Source organism: Asparagus officinalis, chromosome 4, assembly GCF_001876935.1.
Source record: "Asparagus officinalis chromosome 4, Aspof.V1, whole genome shotgun sequence".
NCBI lineage: Eukaryota > Viridiplantae > Streptophyta > Magnoliopsida > Asparagales > Asparagaceae > Asparagus > Asparagus officinalis.
In genome coordinates this window covers 20,482,263-20,505,567 of record NC_033797.1, presented here as the reverse complement: position 1 = coordinate 20,505,567, position 23,305 = coordinate 20,482,263, and the positions used below count along the sequence as shown (strand labels likewise).

The following is a 23,305-nucleotide window of genomic DNA, read 5'->3' as shown; positions in this document are numbered from 1 at the left end:
AGAAATAGGGATGACACGCAATCACATCAACATTGAAGGAAGTACTAAAAGTAGATTTTTTTCTAATAAATAAAAATGTGAAAGTTGGTTTCTCTGAGAAAAAAATGCTTTCTTCTCTGAGGGGCTGTTTGTTTAGTTTCCCCCAGAATCCAAAACCCACTTTCCTTTACTTTTTCACTTTCCCCCACTTTCCAAAACCCACTTTCCTTCACTTTCTCCATTTTCCTCCAATAATATTGTGACAACTCATCCCATCACATCTCATTTCACACTTTTAAAAATAAACAAAACACAAGAAATGAGTCACATCAATCAACTCATCTAACTCACTTTCCCCTACTTTTCTTCATTTTCTATCATCTTTAAAAATTACTCACATTATCCAATAATATGATGACAACTCATCACATCTCATTAAAATTTCCTTCCATTACTTTCCTCCAAAAAAACAAGGAAATTGATTTTCCTAAGTATGTGTCACATCATCCAATAATATAATGACAACTCATCTCATCTTATCTATTTTCCCCCACTTTTAAGAATGAACCAAACACAAGAAAAGAACATAAACAAGGAAAGTGGAGGAAAACATCAAAAATTACTCACATCAACCAATAATATGGTGACAACTCATTTTCTCCCCCACTTTCGGTTATAGTTTTGACGAACCAAACCTCTGAAAGTGGAGGAAAACATCAAAATTCACCTTCTTTTCCCCCACTTTTCCCCACTTTCGGTCTTTTTTTGCGAAACAAACAGGCCCTGTCATAAGTAGCAAAAAGGTTATCTACTTTCTTTCCTTTGACTATTTATAATTACTTTTATGCAAACTAATAAGTCCAAATCGGTCCATGACCTAAACTAATTATTGTCTTCTTGAAATATTCTCTAAGAAAGGTTTACCAGAAATGTTTACCTTATCATATTTATATATTCTTATATAATTCATTGTCTTATTGAACTGAAACTAGTGGGAAAATTTAAAAATAATATCTTTTTCATCTGGTTAATTTAGAATATCCATGAGAACTTCTATTCACTAATTGTATATCGATTAAGGGAAAACTTGCATGCTACACTAGTAGTTTAAAAAAAATTAACTTTTTTTTGCTATACTTAAATTATATGTTTTCATAACAATTAATTTGATTACAATACACTCCCTGCATTTTCGTCCATGCACGCATCACATGCACATGATACAAATATTTATAAGATAACCTCCCCCGTTAAGAAGGCTCCAAATGAGGAACAGTTGTTTGCTAATGGTAAGATTAACACGGTTCAAATTACTGAACAAGGCAAAAAAACAAATAACTCCAAGGAAATGAAGCGCTAAAAATGTGCAACATAAAATAATTTCTGATGACGAATTCATAATTACACTTCCTAGCAACAATCAACCTAAAATCCAAATTTGTTACGTCCTTACGTTATATGATGCCGTAAATGTTGAATAAATAGTCTATTAGGAAGTTTATTTATGCAATTATCCATTCATATCCCTCTTTATTTCTCCTTTATATCTATCTACCCTTTAAAAGAGGGAGTACTAGAAAAACTTCTCTTATCCCAAATTACCCTTCAACTATTCTAAATATAACAAAGTTATCCTCATATTTCGTTTCATTAACTTAAGAAAGGTCCATTTTCTCCGTTACTCACAAATTAGAAGCCGTAAAACCCTAACTCTTCGTTCATTTAAAAGATCATATCATTCGCTCTTTCTCTTCATCTCCGTTAAAAATCCGTTGCCGGTGATCGTATCACCTTCGATAAGAAGTAATCATGGCTGGAGTAGGGCCGATCTCTCAGGACTGGAAACCGGTGGTGGTCCGCAAGAAAGCCCCCAACGCCGCCGTCAAGAAGGACGAGAAGGCTGTCAACGCCGCCAGGCGCAGCGGCGATGAGATCGAGGCCATCAGAAAATGTATAGAGATCTTAACCTTCTTTTTTTTCATGCTACTTCCTCTATATTTTAGATTCAGTTATTTCTATTATGAACTGCAAATAAGTTCAATATGATTTTTTTTCTTTTTTGTTGGAGGTTTAACTACTGAGGTCAAATGGTAAGAATCAGTAAGCAGAAATATCACTTTGATTTGCGAGATTAATTGTTTCTTACTGGAGATTATGTGTACAAGTGAATTATGCATTTATATTTCCTTCTATTGTTTCTTATTGGAGATTAAATAACGTGTGATCCTACATGATGGATTCTTTTTTGTTCATATTATTTTCATTTTAATTGTTTCTAAACTATTTAAATTTTTATCTTCTGTTGAACTCTGCTGATGTTCTGGTTTGTGCTTTACAAGTTACTAAATATCTTCACCAACGCCGCAAGAAAGCCCCCAACGCCGCCACCAAGAAGGACGAAAAGGCCGTCAACGCCGCCAGGCGCAGCGGCAATGAGATCGAGACCATCAAAAAATGTATAGAGATCTTAACCTTCTTTTTTTCATGTTACTCCCTCTATATTTTAGATCCAGTTATTTCTATGATGGATTCTTTTTTTGTTCATATTGTTTTCATTTTAATTGTTTCTAAACTATTTGAATTTTCATCTTCTGTTGAACTCTGTTGATGTTCTGGTTTGTGCTTTACAAGTTACTAAATATCTTCACCACATAATCACATTATTTTCATTAGTTATCTCTCAACTATCATAATTTTAACTTCTGTTGAACTCTGCTAAACTTCTGGTTTTAGCTTTACAACTCAATAATGTCTTCACACAATATGTTTGGATGCACTTTGAAACTGGATGATTTTTATCTTGTAATGACATAGTATATTTACCTTTATTCCATGTACATTAATGGATGAACTGCATGTGTATATAGTACAATCTCTTTTTTTATTACTTCATTTTTCCTACATTGATAATGTTTGCATGGGCACCCATACATGTGCTTCTTGGCAGACAAGGAGCTTCTAACACTTTATAGTACCGTTTGACTCATTTCCTTATTTAGCTTCTCGCCACCGAGGGAAGTCAAATTTCAAACTGGACGTCTAAAACTTTTGTAATTCATTTTTTGTAATGCCTTTTTAGATTGGAAAGTATTCCTACCTTGCAAAATGCAACTCATCTTCTCATCTTCATTCCTCCTATTGCAGGCATTGGTGATCCTGTAAGTTCACCAAAATCTTCTTCACAATTTGATTTCAGACAGCTCATTGTATATTATTGGACTTACTCTATCAGGAGGCCATTAAGCTAACACCACATTTTTCATGTTTGTGTGAAATTTCTCTTGCAGTTGCTTTGTTTGCATAAAGACCTGCAAAATCTATTGACTTCTGGGAATCTTGAATATTTGTGATATCTATCCACAACCGGTAGGTCCTCAACTTATCTACTCATAATACTTGTTCTTCTGCATTTTTAGCTTGTTGGAATTTTGTTTATTACAAAGTTGTTTTCAGTTTAGTGTTAACTATGCACTCTTGATTGGTCATGTTGATGTTTTCTTTTTCTTCTGGTGTAAGGAGTTCCATGTTTTCTTCTAGAAGGGATCATAAAGCATACTTTGAGCTAACATATGCATAAAGTATACTTTGATCTAACATATAGGTTGTGTTATTGGAATCTAATATATCCCTACTTGGAAGTTGAAATAAATTCCTCATAAGCTCAATGCCCCACTTATTCAAATAGGGCTGGTAAACATAAGATACATTTTTTTATCATAATGTTCTGATCTGGATCATACAACTCGAATCCCGATGATACATGGCCCTATACTTGCAAACCTTGGATGCCAAAACATCCTTATGTTTAATCCAACCTTAATTATTTTAGCTTTAACAATTCTTTTGTAAGAGTGCAACCTATTATATTTGTATTAATTGCATTGTGTGTCATATGCCAATATGTTCGTTTATGAAAGATTAATTCTTTTCTTCTTGACTTGGAAGGTGTCTATGGAGATTGTGGAGGAAGCAATCGGCAGGGGATTTTAGAGCGGGTAATGCAAGTGGAATGAGAGGATGGCAGACATTGAGATCGAAAATCAACTAAAGATATTTATACGAGATCACAATATGAGGCATCAGCTGCTAATAAGGAGAGCTTCTTTGCGAGAAAAATGCAAGAGAATGATTCGAGTCCTGAAGGGCTTCCACCATCTCAAGGAGGTAAATACGTGGGGTTTGGATCATCACCAACACCTGCACCCAGAAATAACTCGCAAGGGCAGGGGGATGTGATGTCAGTTGTTTCTTAGGTAAATTATTTGCTACTTCTACTCAATCAGTTAAACATTTATAAGCAACTCACTGTCTACTAGCTGCCAATTCAGAAGATTGGCGAAGGGAAAAGAGATACTTTGTCTTACCTGTATGGGTTATGTGCCATCACATGAGCAATGAGCATGAAGTACTGTATGAAAATAGATCGCTTTTGCCATTTCAAAATTAGTTAAATGGTGAAAATTACAACAACATTTACTCTACCTTTTTTGAACGGGGTGAATATTTTTAATCAAATTGAGAAAAATATCTAACATATAAAAATAAGAAGGCACGAAAGTGTGTGTATTTTGACATTCGTTGACAATGGATGCTCACAACCTAAATTGAAATCAAACCATAGTTTTCTAAATCCATGTCAATTCTTTTGTACTTGTACCTGTTATGAGAACAATTGTCAAATCTATTCATTCATAGTGTATTCTATTTAGAGCGTGTAAATTTATGCATCTCTTGCTATCAGTTTACCTTAGTTGGACTGTTTCACTATTTATACATGCTTTGCTCTGATTAGCATTTTGTTTTGTAAATGTTTAAGGTTATTATTTCCATAAATTTTGCATGTGGGATGCGGTTTGTTTGAAAATGTTGTACTACTGTACGCTTAGGTCTTTCAAAAGTAAAACTAATGGTCATTTTTTGATTGCCTAGATTACCTCGCAATGTCTCCATTGAGCAACAATTCCTTATTTTTGTATTATCATTAAAAAAACTTTTCCAATGTTTTTCTTATGGGGCCTTTATGTTTCTTTGTCAACAAATAACTCATTGCACAAATCCATTTTACTAAAGAACCATTGGTGGAGGAATACAACATTGCAGCTTCGATAAAGCTCCTTCTCATGATTCTTCTTTATATTGTACCTGTGAGATGTTAAAATTTTCTTTTCTTTTAACAGCTTTGGAAGGTGAGTGCATGTGATATATGTGAGATTGCTACGAATTCAGTTTACCAATCTGGCTTTTCACATGCTCTTAAGGTATGTGAAGTTCAAATTGATTCTATTGAAATTGATATAAATTTTCTTGAAGGATAGTACTTAACTCCAAATTGTTAGATAAAATTACACTTATGACTTTATGGATGCTAGCTCTGAGAATCTTTCTATCCAAGTCACTTGTGATAATTGACAATTCTTTGTTAATGTGCATATCCTATCAACAATACTATCGTTTTGAAAATATGTTCAAATTGATTTTCTTGGTCATAATAATATTGAGCATATACCAACTGTTTAAATAATTGGAAGCTTCATTTGTAATGAATGGTTCCAAAAATTATTGAACAGCCATCATCCAGTACTCTTCAGAACATACATTAATAAATAATGCTATTGTTGTGAATTCAAGAATGTTTTCTTGACTCACAATTCAGTAAACATACATGCCATTCAGTTTCATCATTGAGTATAAAGTGCTTATCTCTAGGTGCTTTTCCCATATCTTAATCTTACCAAAGTCCATTTGTTGTAGGCCATTCAGTTCCAACAATTAGAGTAAAAATGTAAAATGCTTACCTTTAGTTGCTTTTTGACTTTTCCAATTTCTTAATCTTACTTAAGTTTGTTCTGTGGTCTCATTGGATTCGGAAAAACTACTATAAAAAAGAGGAACCGATGGCAATGACATTCATCAGACTAATGTGACACACATTCAGCTAGAGTTCCATGATATAGTGTGTAAACCTTTTATCAGACTAATGTGACACACATTCAGCTAGAGTTCCATGATATAGTGTGTAAACCTTTTATGAGATTTTATTTTTCTTCTCCTTGCATTTTCTTTTTAGTTGAAATGAAAGTATTAGATCATCAGTTTTGTTCTCTCATTTGAAATGTGCAGTTTTGGAGAGAGAAGATGCAATTGGTTTATCCAGGCAAGGCTAAAATACCTGACACCTTTTTATCTATTTACTTACTTATTTCATGAACTTGTATTAGCTAATTAATTACTATGCTTATTATATGTGTATTGCTTTTAGTCTTAATTGGCAACATCAGCTTTGCCAGAACCCTCGACCCAAACCTGACATTAAAACACCTACGAATCACACATGTGCTCCTACTAATGGTGCAAGGCCGCCGCCATCAACCAATGGTACCCTTGTATGGCCAATTCCTAAGTCTGGGCCATTTCTTCCTCTACGTACTAATAGCGTAAGTGAGGAGTACCACGATTGTGAAATATATCTTGCTTTTCCATATCCTCTCTAAGGTTTAAAAATCTTTGATTCTTAATTTATGAATTTCGTCCATTAAGCCATTTTAGCATGTTATTTCTCCATCAGCAAGTGCATTGCAGGTTGGATGACAAGCGCCAATCCATCCATACCCAATGCATGAGCTTGGATTTCCATCAACAACATCAAACATTTCTTTTAGAGAGCACAATATACTATTAATTAATATACACTTTGTGTGCTACTTTGATATTATTAAAACACAATATAGCAACTCCTTTCTCATGAATTACACAACCTGAGGTCATATCTTTTTTACGTTTGGAAGATACTTGAATCTTATAATTCCTACACCAAAGTAGTATAAAAAACTGTAATACGGTTAGAATTACTAAATCAAATTCCAGTCTGAAAATCATATAAAGTATCACTTAATATGACCAGGTTTTCCATCTTTTAGAACTCTAATCTTAATACGACCAGATTTTCCATCTTTTAAAACTCTAAATGGCAATATGATTCCTATTACCTTATCTGGGAAACTAATCTTAGTTCACAGGGAGATATCAATACAACATTTAGTGCAGAGAGTATAATTCTAACCCTCTTTGGCCGATAAAATTTGTAAAAATCCTATGCATCAGCCAATAGAAATCCCATCGGTTAATATAATTGCATCAAGCTTTAGGCTTCATGCACATGAAAAAGACCTTGGCAAGGCTCTCATAGGTCTGATTCTTCAAGTACTTATTCCTACACTTTTCTTCTCCCGTTTGCTACCATCTTTTTCCTTACAGACGGGTTGCTTAGAAGATATTGAATGTGTTGTGCAAGCACCTGAGTTCCTTCGTGACCTACAGGATGTAGAAGACCAGTTACTCTGTGATCTACGATCTCTTTAGTTCCTCCTGCATTAGTTCCGAGGATCTACAGCCAAATTTTTTTTTTAAAGCATTTATCTGTAAACTTCATCCTTATTGTTTACACTATATGGGGTGAGTTATGGCATGCTGGTTTCTATCTCAAAACAGAAATAATAACTAGAGTGTAGAAACTATGTTCCTTTGCATGCAGTCTGCTACTCCTCTTGCAAGGAGATATAAATATTAACAAGATAATACAATTTTTTTGATATGTTATATGAAGAAAGATATGTTCATCCTAGCCTCAGTAAATATTCCATAAAAGAAAGAAATCTGTAGATTTTACATGCAACCAAAAACTGAGGTCTGCAGAAAATTGTCATAATTTCTTTTACCACGAAAAATGGTGTCAACTATTGGTAAAAATCTCGTTAAACCCAGTCTTGAAACATTCAATTTGAATTTTTAATTACAATTTAAAATCAAAGAGATCTCATTGTGACCAACTCTTATTTCGTTCTTAGATTTCTTCCATATAACTTGGATGATTTCCACATTGAATGTAGTTTTATCTTTCTTTGATCTAGCAAGGTACTTCCACTTAGATTGCTGTATCAGCCATGGTGATCAAGCTAGAAAACCATTCGCTAGCACTTACAGAAACATATCTTATTTACTTACCTACTCCATTCCAATTTAGTTTACATAGTACTGAGTACACTAGAAAGGATAGCACACAAGAAATTTAAGGTCTGGAATGTCCAGAATTGTTCAGTGCCTCTACACGTATCTACTTCAACTCTACCTTTCCAAACAAAACTTCATAACATGATGCCATTATAGTTCCAATTCATGTGCGTTTTGTTGGATTTTTGGATTTTCTCATCTCAATCTATTCCTCAATATAACGTGCGCCAATTTTAGGCAGCCTTGATGAAAGATGCAACAATATATGTCAATTGTTGTTTATGGAGCCTTAATGGTGGTGTTATTGGTATTGGATTAATTCAAATGTTTTTCTTATTTAATGATGTTCCATTTATAGATGTATTCCTTCTTTCGTTGTGGGGGGAATTAATGAAACGAGATTTTTCTCACTGATAACTTTTGCTCTGCTCTCTCCTAGGTATTGCATTCTCTAAACATCTCATATAGACGTATGCTTATATTCCTAATGGAGACCTCAGGCAACAATTGGAGCTGAGTTGTAATTTTGATGTGTGTAGGCAACCATATATCACTCACTCACATGTTCCGTCTGCATAAATTGATGCTCATGTGGGTGTGTCAATGATGTTGCACTTTCGCAACCCAATAAGAGCTTGACATTGCATTTTTGCATCCCAATAAGAGATTGTCTATTATCACATGTGGTGATGATAAGACTATTAAGGTGAGGATGACAATGATATATGTATGTCCGTGCTTTATACAGATTAGAACTATAGTTTGTTGACTCAAAAAAGAGTTCAGAGGCAAATCTAGCAAGTGATTCTCTTGTGGATCTTCAGCATAAAGTGTGGCGGTTTAAAATTGAGAATGCTAAAGATGACAAGTGATATTTAAAGAGAAGAACAAAGTTCAATGAGTGTTTTAATTTATATGGGATTGTGAAATTTTCATGTGTGCATATATGTACTCACACGTTAGGTATCGCAAAGGCTTAGTCAAGCTTCTAATGCCATGAGCTTAGTTTTACATCCACATCATCAAACAATACTATTATATATATATATTCTTGTGACGTTATTTGATTGATCGATCAAGTTATAGATGCAACCATTTGTTGTATCGCTCAATCAATTAATAAATGTAATTTCATTGTTCAAATGTTTAATGTCTATATGTTTGATCCATTGCTCACATTCAATAATATAATAACAAATCTTTCACTTAATAAAATTATAAAGCGGCATAGCTTGTTGCCCGCTTGTCATCATCACATGTGTAATTTTTTCTCTTGAAATGATAATAATAAAAAAAAGTTTAAATAATAAAAATTTTGCCACGTGCATTGCACGTGCAATCAAACTAGTATAATAAAAAATTGGTGGTACTCTTAAAGGCACCGAACAGTTCCACCTAAACACAAAAAAAAGATGTGTCAATATTATTTTAATATTAAATTAGAAGAATTCTTATATCATGGTTATTTTCTACCCATTATTACAGTTCTCATCAAAATAAATCTATCAAAAATTAAACATTTTCTAATTATAATTAAATATTTGGCAATCTTAATCAATGACACATGTCATATATTATTTTAATATTAAATTAGAATTCTTATATGATGGGTATTTTCTATCCATAATTAGAATCCGCATCAAATGAAATCTATCCAAAATTAAAAAATTCTAATTATAATCAAATATTTGGTAATCTTAATCAAATCATAATCATCCATAATTTAAAAAATTAAAAAAATATTTTTAATTCTCTTTAATTATCTATGATAAAAAAATCTGATACACACATTTTTTTTATTTTTACGAAAATACACATTTGGCACACATAACAACAACACCAATAACCATAACAATTGCACCTTTGGCACACATGGAAATCGAATCTAGAGTCCCCACAAGGGAGGGACACGACTTTTTAATTCTCTTTTCTTTTATCTAATCTAATACTATTATAAAAGTGTCTTGGTATGTTAAAACATTTCTTCCCAAAGTGCCCTCAAATTTATGCTAAACCATATACATACATAACATAACACATACATAAAACATACAAATTTATGTTAAAACGCATACATACAAAACATAACACATACATAATAAAACATGTAGATACATGCATAAACCATAACTATGTATATTTATAGTTAACACTTAATGACGTTTTAATTGATACATGCATAATTATGTTACAATTTATTTATAGTTAACGCTTGCTGAATTAATAGTTACCTCAACGTATGTTGCCTCAACGTATGTTACAATTGATGTCATATGTTACAATTTATTTATATTGGCGTTAACACTTGCTGAATTAATAGTTATCTCAACGTATGTTGCCTCAACGTATGTTACAATTTATTTATATTGGCTGCACGTGAATGCCTATGTTGCTTGCTAAATTAATGTCGTCAGTTACAATTGATTTGAAAAGGAGTTGGCACTCACAACAAAGACAATCATTTGAGAAACAAAAAAATTGTTTCATTGGAAAAGTTATATTTGGGTAATTAATGATGGATTTTTATTTCTATTAAATTGATTAGAAAATGATTGATGGGATCAGTGCAATTTAAGTACCTTTAATGGAAGAATTATAAAACCATAATTTCAAATGATTAGAAAATCCATCATTAATGATTAGAAAATCCATCATTGATCCCATCAATCATTTTCTAATCAATTTAATAGAAATAAAAATCCATCATTAATTACCCAAATATAACTTTTCCAATGAAACAATTTTTTTGTTTCTCAAATGATTGTCTTTGTTGTGAGTGCCAACTCCTTTTCTGGATTAATTGTTAGATATTTCAAATTTGGAGGCTTTACTTCTCCATTGGTTATAGTATACGTCTCTCCCTTTATCAATAAAAGCCCGATTCCCCATGGCTCTCTACAGTTTGACAAAGATGCATCTTTTGAAGTTGATGAATCCTGCTAAAATTGAGCTCCTTTCTGTCTATTTATATCAAACTTAAATAAGATATGATTATGCTACATTAAGTGAACATATAATTAAATAATTTCGGTTACTTCATTTATTTATAGTCTTTTTGGTCAATATACTGGTTTTTTATATGCCAAATTAGTGTTTTTATGATGCTACTTATAACCCTATAACATCTATTTATATCATAAATAATATATATATTATCTATGACATCTTTCATGTATATGTCAAGTAGAAAAAAAATAAACAATGCAATAAAAACTATAGGGCTACATATAAACATGAAAGTATTTACACGTGCAACGCACGTGCACCATACTAGTAATATGATAAAAGTGTGTTGGTATGTTAAAATATTTCTTCCAAAATGCCCTTTAAAACACATACATGCATACACAAAAGGACAAATATCCATACATAAACCATAACCCATACATACATAACCAACTACTACTTGAGTTTTGAATGACATTTAGTTTTATCTTCTTCTTTTTCTTTCTATTTTCCCAACAAACTGTTAATCGTCTTTCATAGCATTAAACCATGATTTTATTACATGCTTCATTTTTTAGTTATCTTTTCAAGATAATTGTTTAAGAATGGTGATTTCAGATTTTTCGGAGCATCTTTAAATTTGATAACATAGTGCAAATCAGCTAAACTTTGTTTGCCAGAACTTTTACTCAATCACATTATCAGCTAAGAAATTGGAATTATATTTGATTTTTCTTATTCTTTTTTTCCCCCAAATTGCAGGATGTGAGGTTATTTTAAGAAAAAGATAAGCATAGAAATTCAAGTAAATCATATCAATCATTACTTGATGCAATGATAGCCCATAATTATGTGACCTCACATGACAACTAGGCTTGTCTAGAACAGTTGCAGCAACAAAGTTATAATAAACAAGGAAATTAAATTGATACTTTGTGTGTGCGTGTATCTATAGAGATAGAATAAAATGTAAATGATGATGAAACTCCCTTCTAGAATATGGCTCTGTAGAAAATTTACTCATATTCTTAACTTCCATTAAGTTTAGCATATTCTAAAGTAATTTTACCTTTGTGTCCCTAATTGAATTATTTTTTAAATGAATGTAGCATGCTTCTTCCCCAGCAATGAGATGAAGCCCATGGGTTAATTGGTTATCTCAAAGTGCAGGAGAGGATTCATGAGACTCAAGTGTTATAGTGAGGTAGCAGAAAAAAATTGATTGAAGTATATTTCATATCAATGGATGGTTTAAGCATTGAAAACCGATTGGTTGGGTTGATGGTTTTTTGGAGAGGACATGTATTACTTTGGGTTATTCAGTTTGTTGTCATCTAGTTATCAATCTCTTCCAAGTCTCTCTAGCAAATGTCAACTCTTATGAATCCTCTTATTCTGCACTCTATTCTATTATTCAATCTTCACCATATACTTCTTTCTACACCCAACCAAAGCAGTGAAGAATGAAGAGTAGGTTAGAGTGCATAATTTATTTTAAAAACACGACTTCTATCTGTATCTCCAAACAAAATAATTTAAAAATAAGTATCAAGATCGACCTCAAATTTTTTCTGTAGGAATTGTTAGGAGATTTGGAAATGAAGCCAAGGAAAGATGACCAGGAAAAGGATTCTGCAGGAATTATAGCTTCAGGGTTTCTCATAGGGTGGTTTCTGGATCATGATTTATTGTTTGAGTTTTATGATTTAGAGCATGTTCGGCAATCTACTTATTTTAGCTTATAAGTAGGGTTTTTTTATTACTTATAAGAACTCAAAATGATATTTGGTAAATTTTACTTATTTAATTATTTTTAACTTATAAGTAGGAAAAAATAAGTTGGAATATGTTTATAAAGAGATTCACTTATTGATGGTAAGAGACTATTTTAACCTTAAGTTAAGTGTGAAGTGTAAAAGAATTAGTTTTACAATTAATTAGGTGTGAACTAAAATTAGCACAGAGGGAAATATATCATGCATGTACTTCTTGTGATTCAAGCTTGTATGTTGAACATAATCCTTCTTTTTAAAGCCTAGCATTCAATTCCTTACAACAAAAGTTATAGATAGAGGAGGAGAGAGGGAGAAACGACTACATTATATTATCTTTTATAAAAAGTTATAATAATCTATATATGGCATTAAATATAGTATTTTGTCATGTTGAGTATATGCATCTATGTTCATGTATGTATGTTCATGTAAAATAATAATATACAAAAAAAATAACATTTAGAATAGTAGTAAGAACATTCTAATAATATTTGCACAAATGTTACTCAAGAAATACGAAAGTTTGAAAGGATTGAAAGTCTAGTAAAAAGGCCATTAAGAAAGATTAAGAATCAAATGAAAAAAATAAATTAAAGCTTAGATTAAACCGAGTTGTGAGAGGAGTTAAATTAAATGAAATTTAGAGTGGTTATATAATAATTGTACCAAATAATCAGTTGCTAAACATTATAAACTTCTTTCAAGTACTTAGAAATCAATTTTATGTTTTGTTCCCAATCAATTTATAATTTTCAAGCTACTATGGGTATACATAATGATGAGGCAAGAATATATATTAATCTAACTAAAATTCTACTCATGCTCAGCCCAAAAGTCAACATTAATGAACCAGTCAATTAATTATCCATCTTGATTGACATGGATTCACTAGAACGATACTACTCATTTTACTAATTTACATATAACTATATGTGAAAACGCTTAAAAACTTCTTTCCAGTGGTTAAATAGAAACCTTTATTGTTTTTTCAATGTACTTTCTCATTTCCTCATCCACATAGTAAATGTAAAATATAAAATAAGTGTGTACATGTGCGAAGCACGTGCACTATACTAGTCTATACTACTTCTGAAAGAGAAAACAAGTGTCAAAACTTTTACATACCCATTTTGCCCCTTTCAACTTGCTTAATTATAATTTTATCCTATATTTTAACTTTCTTAATTATGATTATCAGTGCTTAAGATTATTAATTCACATTAAAACCTGAGTGAGTTGCTAGTATCATGCCTTTTCCCTCCCGCTCTAACACACGCGTCTTCATCTCTGATTCTTCCATTTCTCAACCACTGAGAAATGAATGAATCCCCATGCCTCTTCATCCCTCCCTCCCCCTCTGCTCCTGTATTTAACTGTCCTCTCCTCTGCCGCTCCACCCACCCTCCTCCCTTTGCCTCTTCCGCTTCTTTCGTTTCTCAACCCCCAAATTATCTTCCCTCTATAAATTCTCTACACCACCTCTATAAATTCTCTTCATCCCACCCCCCCTCCTCCCCCGCTCGTGCATTTAATCATCCTCTCCTCTGCCGCTCCACCCACCCGCCTCCCTCTGCCTTTCCGCTTCTTTTGTTTCTCAACCCCCAAATTATCTTCCCTCTTTAAGTTCTCTACACCCAAAATTTATACGCATTGTTTTGTTTTGGGCAAGCCTGGAGATTTAGGGATTTGGCCTCACTCTTTGGCGTGTTTGGAATTAGAGCAGATCATACGGTATTGGACCCCGAGATATTGATTTCTCTTGTTTTTTGAGTGATTTTGAGGTAATAATGGATACTTAACGCTTTTATCACAGTGGCGAGCTTTGGTGTTTCCTCCCTTGCTGACGTTGCTAGTTTATTCTGGATCCCTAGCGTTGGAGTTTTGGTTGGTGATTAGTGGACGGAGAAGTTTGAAGAGTTTTGGGGACTGGGTGTATGGAATGATGCATAATGTAATGGCTTGGCATAATTATGTTGTGGTAAATTGATACTTTCTTCAAGTTTTCTTTGATTTTGATCATCTTACTCATTATATGTTCTTGATTTGATGTGAAGTTTTGAGCTCAATTTGTAATAAATTATTAGCATGTTACTTTATGCATTTGTATGGGAAATTTGATTGATTAATTTAGGTGCTACTTGGCGGTCAGTAGGTTAATACGCTATTTATAAGTACACTATGTATTCTGTAACCCACATCCAGAGACAGATAATCAATACAAGTCATTGACGCTATTTATAAGTACACTATGTATTCTGTAACCCACATCCAGAGACAGATAATCAATACAAGTCATTGACATGAACTTGTTTGTACTTATTCATCCTGGAAGCCTGGACCTGTATTATGAGTATCTACAAGTCATTGACATGAACTTGTTTGTACTTATTCATCCTGGAAGCCTGGACCTGTATTATGAGTATCCCTCCGATCGTGCTTAACTGTTCGAATGCAATATAAATGTACATGCCTGATTCTCATATGTATTAGGCTATCTTATGTTCGAGTGATGTTGATTGAAATTTTGACATGTATCACGCGTGATTCTCATATGTATTAGGCTATCTTATGTTCGAGTGATGTTGATTGAAATTTTGACATGTATCACGCGTGCCTTTTGCATTGCTTACTATGTTCGAGTGATGTTGATTGAAATTTTGACATGTATCACGCGTGCCTTTTGCATTGCTTACTTCTGTGCACTCGAGCCGATGACTAATTAAGCAGTTGGTGTTAATTGAACTTTTAATGCGCATCATGTGCATTTTTCAGAGTTTTCTTCTGTGTACATATCATGATGATCCAAACAAAGATTTTTTATAGGTCTTGAAACATTTGCATGCTTTGCACATTTGAATCATGTAGTGTGTAATCTGCATATCATACTTGTTTTATATGCTCATATTGTCTACTCTTTCATTTAGTTGAAATTTTTTATAACTTTTTAAATAACTTTTAAAAGTGATCATAGACCTACTACTTGCTGGCAACCCTATACTAAACATGCACCATTCACAGAGGAACTAGTCTTTCGAGCATGTATGATTCCTTTGTTTCTTTGCGGTGGATTTTAATAGATACAACATCATATTTCTTAGCCCAGTATTCTTCAACTTAGGTAATTAGATAGGTAGTTTCTTTTCATTTCTCAATTAGCTAATCCCACTTGGAGCATTTTGCCTTCTATTTCATTCATTATACTTATATCTGCCTAACTCCTTGTGCGTTTTGTTTTAGTTATTCGAATTTTTCTTTGCGTTCCGATTTCTTATATGTAAGTAGTACGCGTAAAATTTAGAGAAATAAAATTAAATCTGGTAAATATTATATTTTGCAGTCTTTCTAGTAACCGGGGTAAGATGCCGAGGAACTTTGTTATTTAATTAGAGTAAAATGTACAAAATAAACATAAAGAGAGTGGGGAAAGTGAGTACAACATAAGTCATTATTTTTTATGTATTTCTGTTTATAAGACTGATAATATGATAGCTCTTGCTAAGCCTATTACCAAGTAACAGATATGATATGATGGGATGTTTTGAAACATTATCACTCATATGGTGACTCTCTTTTTGCAACACACTTAAACCATTTTCTAGAGCTTTATCGTCAATAGAAGTATCCTTTTCGGAAAGCTCTCCTTATTGTAGGTAATTCCTCTTAGCTTTATGAAATTTTAAGTTGGTTGTACAAAACATAAATAGTAACTTATCTTTTTACTAAGCATGTGGTGCTTTGACATACTCACCTGCTAAAATCATGCCTTAAAAAGATTGGATCTTTCATTATACCATGGTGTACCACTTTTGCCTTTGATAGCTAGCTGTTAGTTATTCTGAAGTCTTATATAATATATTGAAGAAACTACATGAGTTTAAATATTTGAAGGCCAAGTAAATATCAACAAATTAATCTAAAATTTCTAAGGCAACAATAGAGAAAAGCAGACAAAAGTCTCTACCAACCTCATTCATTAGACACAAGAAAATAACGTAACAGAGGAAAAAAATAATGTAACACAAGCAACAAGTCCATCTCATGTAAAAAGACACAGAACCACCTCCACACTTTGTATACACTATCACCTGTTCGGATTAACCAATTGAATGATTTAGATTGAATAGTCTTATTTGATTTGATTTCCTTCGTCATCTGAATTCAATATGTGAATTGGTTGATTTGATATTACTTGAGAGTTTTTCTTTCTTTTACAACATTCATTGTTTTTAATTAGGAATCAAAAGAAATTTGCTAAATTTAATACGTTATACAATGAGGCATATATGTAGGTATGATCGGGTTCATCTCATTCACAATTTTTTTTTTTAGAATTGTATGTATACATATTTCTAAAATTTTCTTAAGAGGTTGGTACAAACTACGAAGGAGGATAATGAAAGGTTCTTGCTAAAGCTCAAGAATCGAATAGAGCGGTAAAGATTAGATTTTGAATTAAGTTTTGTTTGTTTTTTGGTTTGTGTGAATAATTGGGTAATTTTTTTGGTATTTTTGGGGTTGATATTGATAATCCAACGATTGAGGTCTGATTCGAGCATTTGAGCATTGATGCAGAGGCAGTTGTGGGGAATCGAGGACAAACCTGAACAACATCGAAGACAACACCAAAGGTAAGAACATGTTGAGACAAAATGCAGTCTGTTCCTTCTTGCTATTGTATCATTTGATTCAGTATGTATAAAAAAGATATAATCTTATTTTTCGTGCATTTGTTTATTAAACTTTTTTTAAGAAAAACTTTCTTCTGCTCTTAGCTCTCTAATTTGCTTTGTAGATAGCTGTTATTATTACAAATTTATTCTTGTATGTATATCGTTATCTTTCATCAGGAAAGATAATTCAACTAAAATCCAACAAAGGTTGTAAAGATGATCTGAATATGAATATCTTCAAACTAACTAGATCTGGTTTTCGATGGATAGCGTGATTGGAAAAAGAAAATACAATGTTAATTTTCACACGACAGGATTATTAGCTTTAAATTTTGGCTTAGTTATATATCTCCCTTGTACTTAACAAAATATGCAACAGAAATTTTCACTATGTTGCCATTGTTTTAGAAGAAAATTTCATTTAACTATATGTCATTGACTCATTGTTTTTTTGTAGGTTGAAGTAAATGGAAAGGAGGCTACTACTCTTTATAAGTTCTTGAAATCAAAGAAATGAGGTTTTTTTGGCGATGACATCAAGTGGAATTTGACTAAGTTCTTTGTGGACAAAGATGAAAAAGTCATTAAAAGATATACACTAACAACTTTGACAGTGTACTGTATAATTTTGCTTCACTTTTATTTGTACTTGTTATTGCAACTATACTTTATCTTCCAAAAAAATAATACAGAGGTTTTTGGGGTTTGCAGGAATTTAAGTGTCTTCTTTGAGGGACTATATTGCCGGTAATGCGAGTATGTGATCTTATGTATGCATAAATGGATGCTTCTTCTAGAAAACTTGTATATTGCTATAAATTCATTAACTTCTTGTTGTATGTAAGAAATATTAGTTATTTTTAATTATTGGCTTTCAACAATAAAGCTATGTTTGCAAGCTATCATGTTGACTCTTTTTTATTCTCATTGTATGTATATCGTCATGCTAATTGAATACTTTCCTGGTTTGTAATGTGATGCTGAATATTAGTTATTTGAAGTTAAGATCAACTTACCTCTTCTTGATTGTGCAATTACTTTTATCAAGCGCAACATATAAATGGTTGATTAGGTTCCTTCTCTATTGACAATATTCTAAGTATTGTGAGATAATGGTTAATTGGCATTCATCTTGTGTATTGTGTATAAGTTCAATGCATAATTATGTAAATATTATGGGTTTTGACTCATATTGTTTCTTAATATGCATCACGTGCAACACATGTATTACATACTAGTATATATAAATGAGGAATTAATGATTTACTGTTAACCTTACATTTTTAAAAAACTGTCACATGGATCTCCTTAAATTTTTAAAAGATAAGTTTTACTAAACCTTCAATTAGTTTAGCCATTTGACACTAAGCCTATAAATTTTCTAAAACCCCTGATAAGTTTTAGAATCTTTTACAAAAAATATTTTGATTTTTAGAAAATTATTAAAATATTTTGATTTTTTATACTTAACCCCATAGAAGGGCATTACCCAATATATACCTCTAAAATTATTCCTATTTCTAGATTAACCCATAAAATTAGAAACAACTACAAAAAAATATATAAATTACAAACAGCCCTCTAATAAATATGACACTACAAACAACCCCATGAAAATTCTGAAATCATAAAAACTCCTTTTTTCTAAAAATTACAAAGAACACACTGAAAAATCTAAAAATTACAAACAATCCCCTTAAAATTCTAAAATTATAGACAACTCCCTTAAAACTCCAAAAACTACAAACAAATCATAAAAATATAAAAACTATAAACAACCTCTTGCAAAATCTACAACTGTAAAAAGGAGTATGAAAAATCTAAAAATTGCACGAAGAGCCTAAAATTTTTAATAAATATAAAGAATTAACAGAATTTTTTTGAATATTACAAATAGTTCCCTCAAAAAACAAAAAACTTATATACAATCCCTTTTAAAATCTAAAAACTAGGAACAACCTCCTAAAAAAAATCTAAAAATGACATAGAACCCTGAAAATAATAAAAAATCATAATTAGGGGTTTTCTACCAAAAGTTATTGTGGGTTAGGTGGAAGAACTAAAAAATTCCATTTCCTTATTTTGTATTTCCGTTAAGAAAGAAAAAATGCTCCAACTCAAGTTATTTACTTTTGAAGAAGGAGTAATAGTCAGAAAAAAATTCAATATAGTTTAAATTCTTTAATAGAAGTAATTTCAATTTTTATAAGCAAAACTGTAACTAAAAAAGAAATTCATAGTGAATAAAAAATTATATACGAGAATAAAAATCCAAAGCAAACCGTCCGAGCACGGCCATAATGCTTGTTGTGTATAAAGAGAAATTGGTGAGGCACAAAAAATTGACATGTGTGATATCATAAGGCACAAAAATTTGGCATACATCATATCATAAGTTCTAACCTATCCTATCAGAATATGACATATGGACACCTAATCGTATATGCACCTAAAAATTCTCATTAAATTAAAATTATCAGTAACTAAAAAATTAATAATTAAATATTGCATAATCCTTACCAGATTATAACTATCCATATTAAAAAAGAAATCTCATAATCTTATATTAATATATAAATATTGTTATAGTGTTCTTACTCGCCTAAATACAAATTTATTGTCAAGCAATGGACATGTGTATTTCTACATACAGTGCCCTAAGCACCTTCGACTTAGCCGACTCGTCGAATCGATATCCCTTTAGGTCGACTCGAAAGGAGGTTCCAGTCAACCCTCTCATCGAAGATAACTCGCCAGGAGTCCACTCGACCACTTGTTCGATGCCTCACGAGGACGATTCGATGAGCATTGCTTCTTGGTGAAGTTAAACGATTGTTTCACCTCGAGTCTCTCCCTCTCTAAAAACGTGTTAGTATCACATTTAATGCTTGGCAGATGCCATCATGACTCTAGCCCCGATGGTCTTCATGACTCATCGAACCACGTCAGCACCGTCATACCTCCGATCATTTCCCATTCAGTATCGAAATGATCCATCCCCCACTCACCAGTTGATACTTGTAAAGCATGTGCTGATGCAGCCGCCAGCCCACACTTTGCCATCGCTATCCTGTGCTCAGCCGAAGTGACCAATCTACTCTTACATTCTAGGTATATATATACATGTACTATTCTACCTTACAAAGGGCTAGAATCTTGATTTCTAAATCTAATCCTTAAGCAATCACACTACACACAAGAACTCTTAGTTCTTATTCACCCAACTCAAGTTCATCAGCGAAATTGATCGTCGGAGGTACAACGGGGAACCTAACCCCTTCCTCTTATGAACTTCTACTTGTGCAGATTCATCTACCTTGTTCAAAGAATCAGACATAAAGTCGGAGAAGAAAGCGGCCCCTCATTAGTTCTCAATAAATTTATCCAAACACGAATATAATTGACTGTGTGATCACTAGTACATCAACAAATATGAAAGAAAAACTTACGTAGAAGCATCTCTACATAAAATCATGGAACTATGTGGAAGTCTTAAAAAAACTGCACCCTCCTACCCCATCACCCTTCCTTTTTCCTCCCCTCAAGTTTGGGCATATTGTATGTAATCTCCTTCTACTATAAAAATTTTAGTTAACCTCCTCAAGTTTTCTCATTTAACCCCCCATAAAATACAATGCATGTCTAAGAAAACCCCTCCTCAACTATTTTAATTTGAAAACTCCCCTCAATTTTGAGCATTTTGTATACCCCGTCAAGTTTAAAATTTTGAGAAACTACCATGAACTCTTCTTATTTCACACTCGAAAAGCTAATAGTGTTAGGTCTAGCTTGTCATAAGTAGGTGATTGACAAAAGATAAAAATACCCTCTCAACCATAAAATTTTAATTACCTAATTTTTTTAGGATAAATAAAGAGAGCAGAAAGAGGAGAAAAAATATTGTAAATTAATCAAGATCTTTTTAACCGGTTAAGGGCCTTTTTCTAACTAAATGTATTGATTTTCAAAATGGCATTTTGATTACGTTACATTTTTAAATGACATTAGGGGGGTGGAGTGACAATTGTGAGACGCTCCATGGTTATTTTTTGGAATTTTTTTCCCTTTTTTTTGGGGGGTGGGGGGGGGGGGGCTATAATTTTCAAAGTAAAGTACAATTATCTATAATTATGCCTAAACTTTAAAATAGTTTCGGGTAATTTTCTAAGACATCCATCATGTAATACTCACTCTATGAGCACGAACAAAATACTTTATTTTGCAGAGAAGATTTAGTTATCATGTATCTATAAACAGAGAGAAGAGTTGTATGCGTTATCATAAGTTATTATATGGTTTAAGGCATATGTTGGAAATTTGGCGGGAGGTTCTTATTCTGTACTCTATCGAATTCAGAGAATATACTTTCTCCATCCATGACTTAAAATATCAGCCCCCAGTCGCCTAATATTCTTATGATTTGAATGTTACATTTGTTCTTCGTGATATTTCAAATGCTTCATAGTCTTGATCAAGACTTATCCCTCCTTTTCTTTCTTTTCTAATTTAGAAAGAAGCCAATGAAGATATTTTTAGTGATGTGGACTATATGGGGGTTTTTGTTTCACTCTTTTTATGGAATATAAATAGAAATTGGATCTGACATGGGTAAAACTATAAATAAAGGATTCTTTATGAATCTTATTCCTAAGTTTGGTTCACAACAATTTTATAGATTTTAAAATCTATAAAGTTGGAAAAGAGGGAGGGGGGGGGTTATGGAAACCCAAATCCTATTGATTTGGGTGGAATTGGGTGAAAAAGTTGACACAGCCCATACCTGTTCCCTTTCTCTTTATTTTTCGGAATCCGCCTCTTCACAAACCCTAGATCTGGTTTTCGGCTTCTCCCGCTAATCTTCTCTCGCCTCTTCGCAATCCTTTTCGCGCTTCTTCTCGAACCGTTCTTCGATATCTTTTTCAAAGACGAGGCTTAGCGATAGTTGTTGATGATCCCTTCTTGAACTTGTTACTCAGTTGTTTGCTTCAATTTATGTCGGTGGGTTCGATGGGTTTGTTGGCTTCATGGGTTTGTTGCTTTGATTTCTGATTACCCTCTTGGTAGTTGAAGGTATAAAAGTTTTCCATGTTTTTTGATGATCGTTTCTTTGTGCTTGATCTGATGATATCCAAGCAACCTTTTGAACATGGGTAATAGAATGTGCTGATTTTGATAATTGATTACATGTAGGGGATAATATCTTATGAATCTAGGGTTTTGTTATTAGTTGATTAATGATTTCCTTTTCTCTGGATTATTTGTTAAATATGTCCTGCAAATGATTAAACCCATGGAATGAAAACCTAAATTTTATTTATGGTTCATCCATCTTGGAAATGGGGCATCATACTTTACTTTATTCACATGATATATGGTGGTAAAGTTCGTTCTGGTGAATATTTGTATTATTTAATTCATATGTTAATGTATTGGATGTCTATGATTCTCAGCTAAAGTTTTTATATTAGGGATTGATTTTTAGTTTTATGTTTCTATCATTTTTTTGTTGTATGTTTTTTTACATTTATAGATATGATACCCTTATCATGTCAGGTTCTTGCTAGTACTTTTGTTGAATTTTATAGAGTTTATATCCTAGAGATTACAATATATGAATTAGTTGTTTCATTACGAAAATAGATTTGTGGATATTTAGATATTTTGTTTTAAGATTTCAATATATGTATTAGTTATTTAATTATTTTTAATCTTGAATAAGTGGAAATATTAAGTTCTAAATGTATGCTAATTTTACAATGGATGTAGATGGATAACGTAGATGAAGAATGATTAAAGAGGATATGTGCTAATACAACTGTTTCTTCCGTGGTCACGATAATAACTTGTCTTCTGAGAATGCGTGCTAAGCGTAAGATAATTTCTATTTGTACGATGGAAGGAAAGATCAAAAAAATATTACAGAGAAGC

The 23,305-nt window shown here is 32.3% G+C and overlaps 1 protein-coding gene across 2 annotated transcripts; it reads left to right on the top strand.

Moving 5' to 3' along the window:
• LOC109839777 (multiprotein-bridging factor 1b-like) lies at nt 1,701–6,138 on the top strand. Of its 2 annotated transcripts, XR_002246741.1 has the most exons (7): nt 1,701–1,930; nt 2,319–2,435; nt 3,059–3,137; nt 3,267–3,345; nt 3,925–4,232; nt 5,157–5,237; nt 6,100–6,138. XR_002246741.1 is itself a non-coding variant. In XM_020408280.1 (3 exons), the coding sequence occupies exons 1-3, from the start codon at nt 1,789–1,791 to the stop codon at nt 3,139–3,141; spliced, it is 342 nt and encodes a 113-aa protein (XP_020263869.1). In that variant the 5' UTR covers nt 1,701–1,788; the 3' UTR covers nt 3,142–3,243. The 2 variants fall into 2 exon arrangements, 1 of the variants encoding a protein (XP_020263869.1); XM_020408280.1 differs by lacking the exons at nt 3,267–3,345; nt 3,925–4,232; nt 5,157–5,237; nt 6,100–6,138 and having other exon boundaries at nt 3,059–3,243.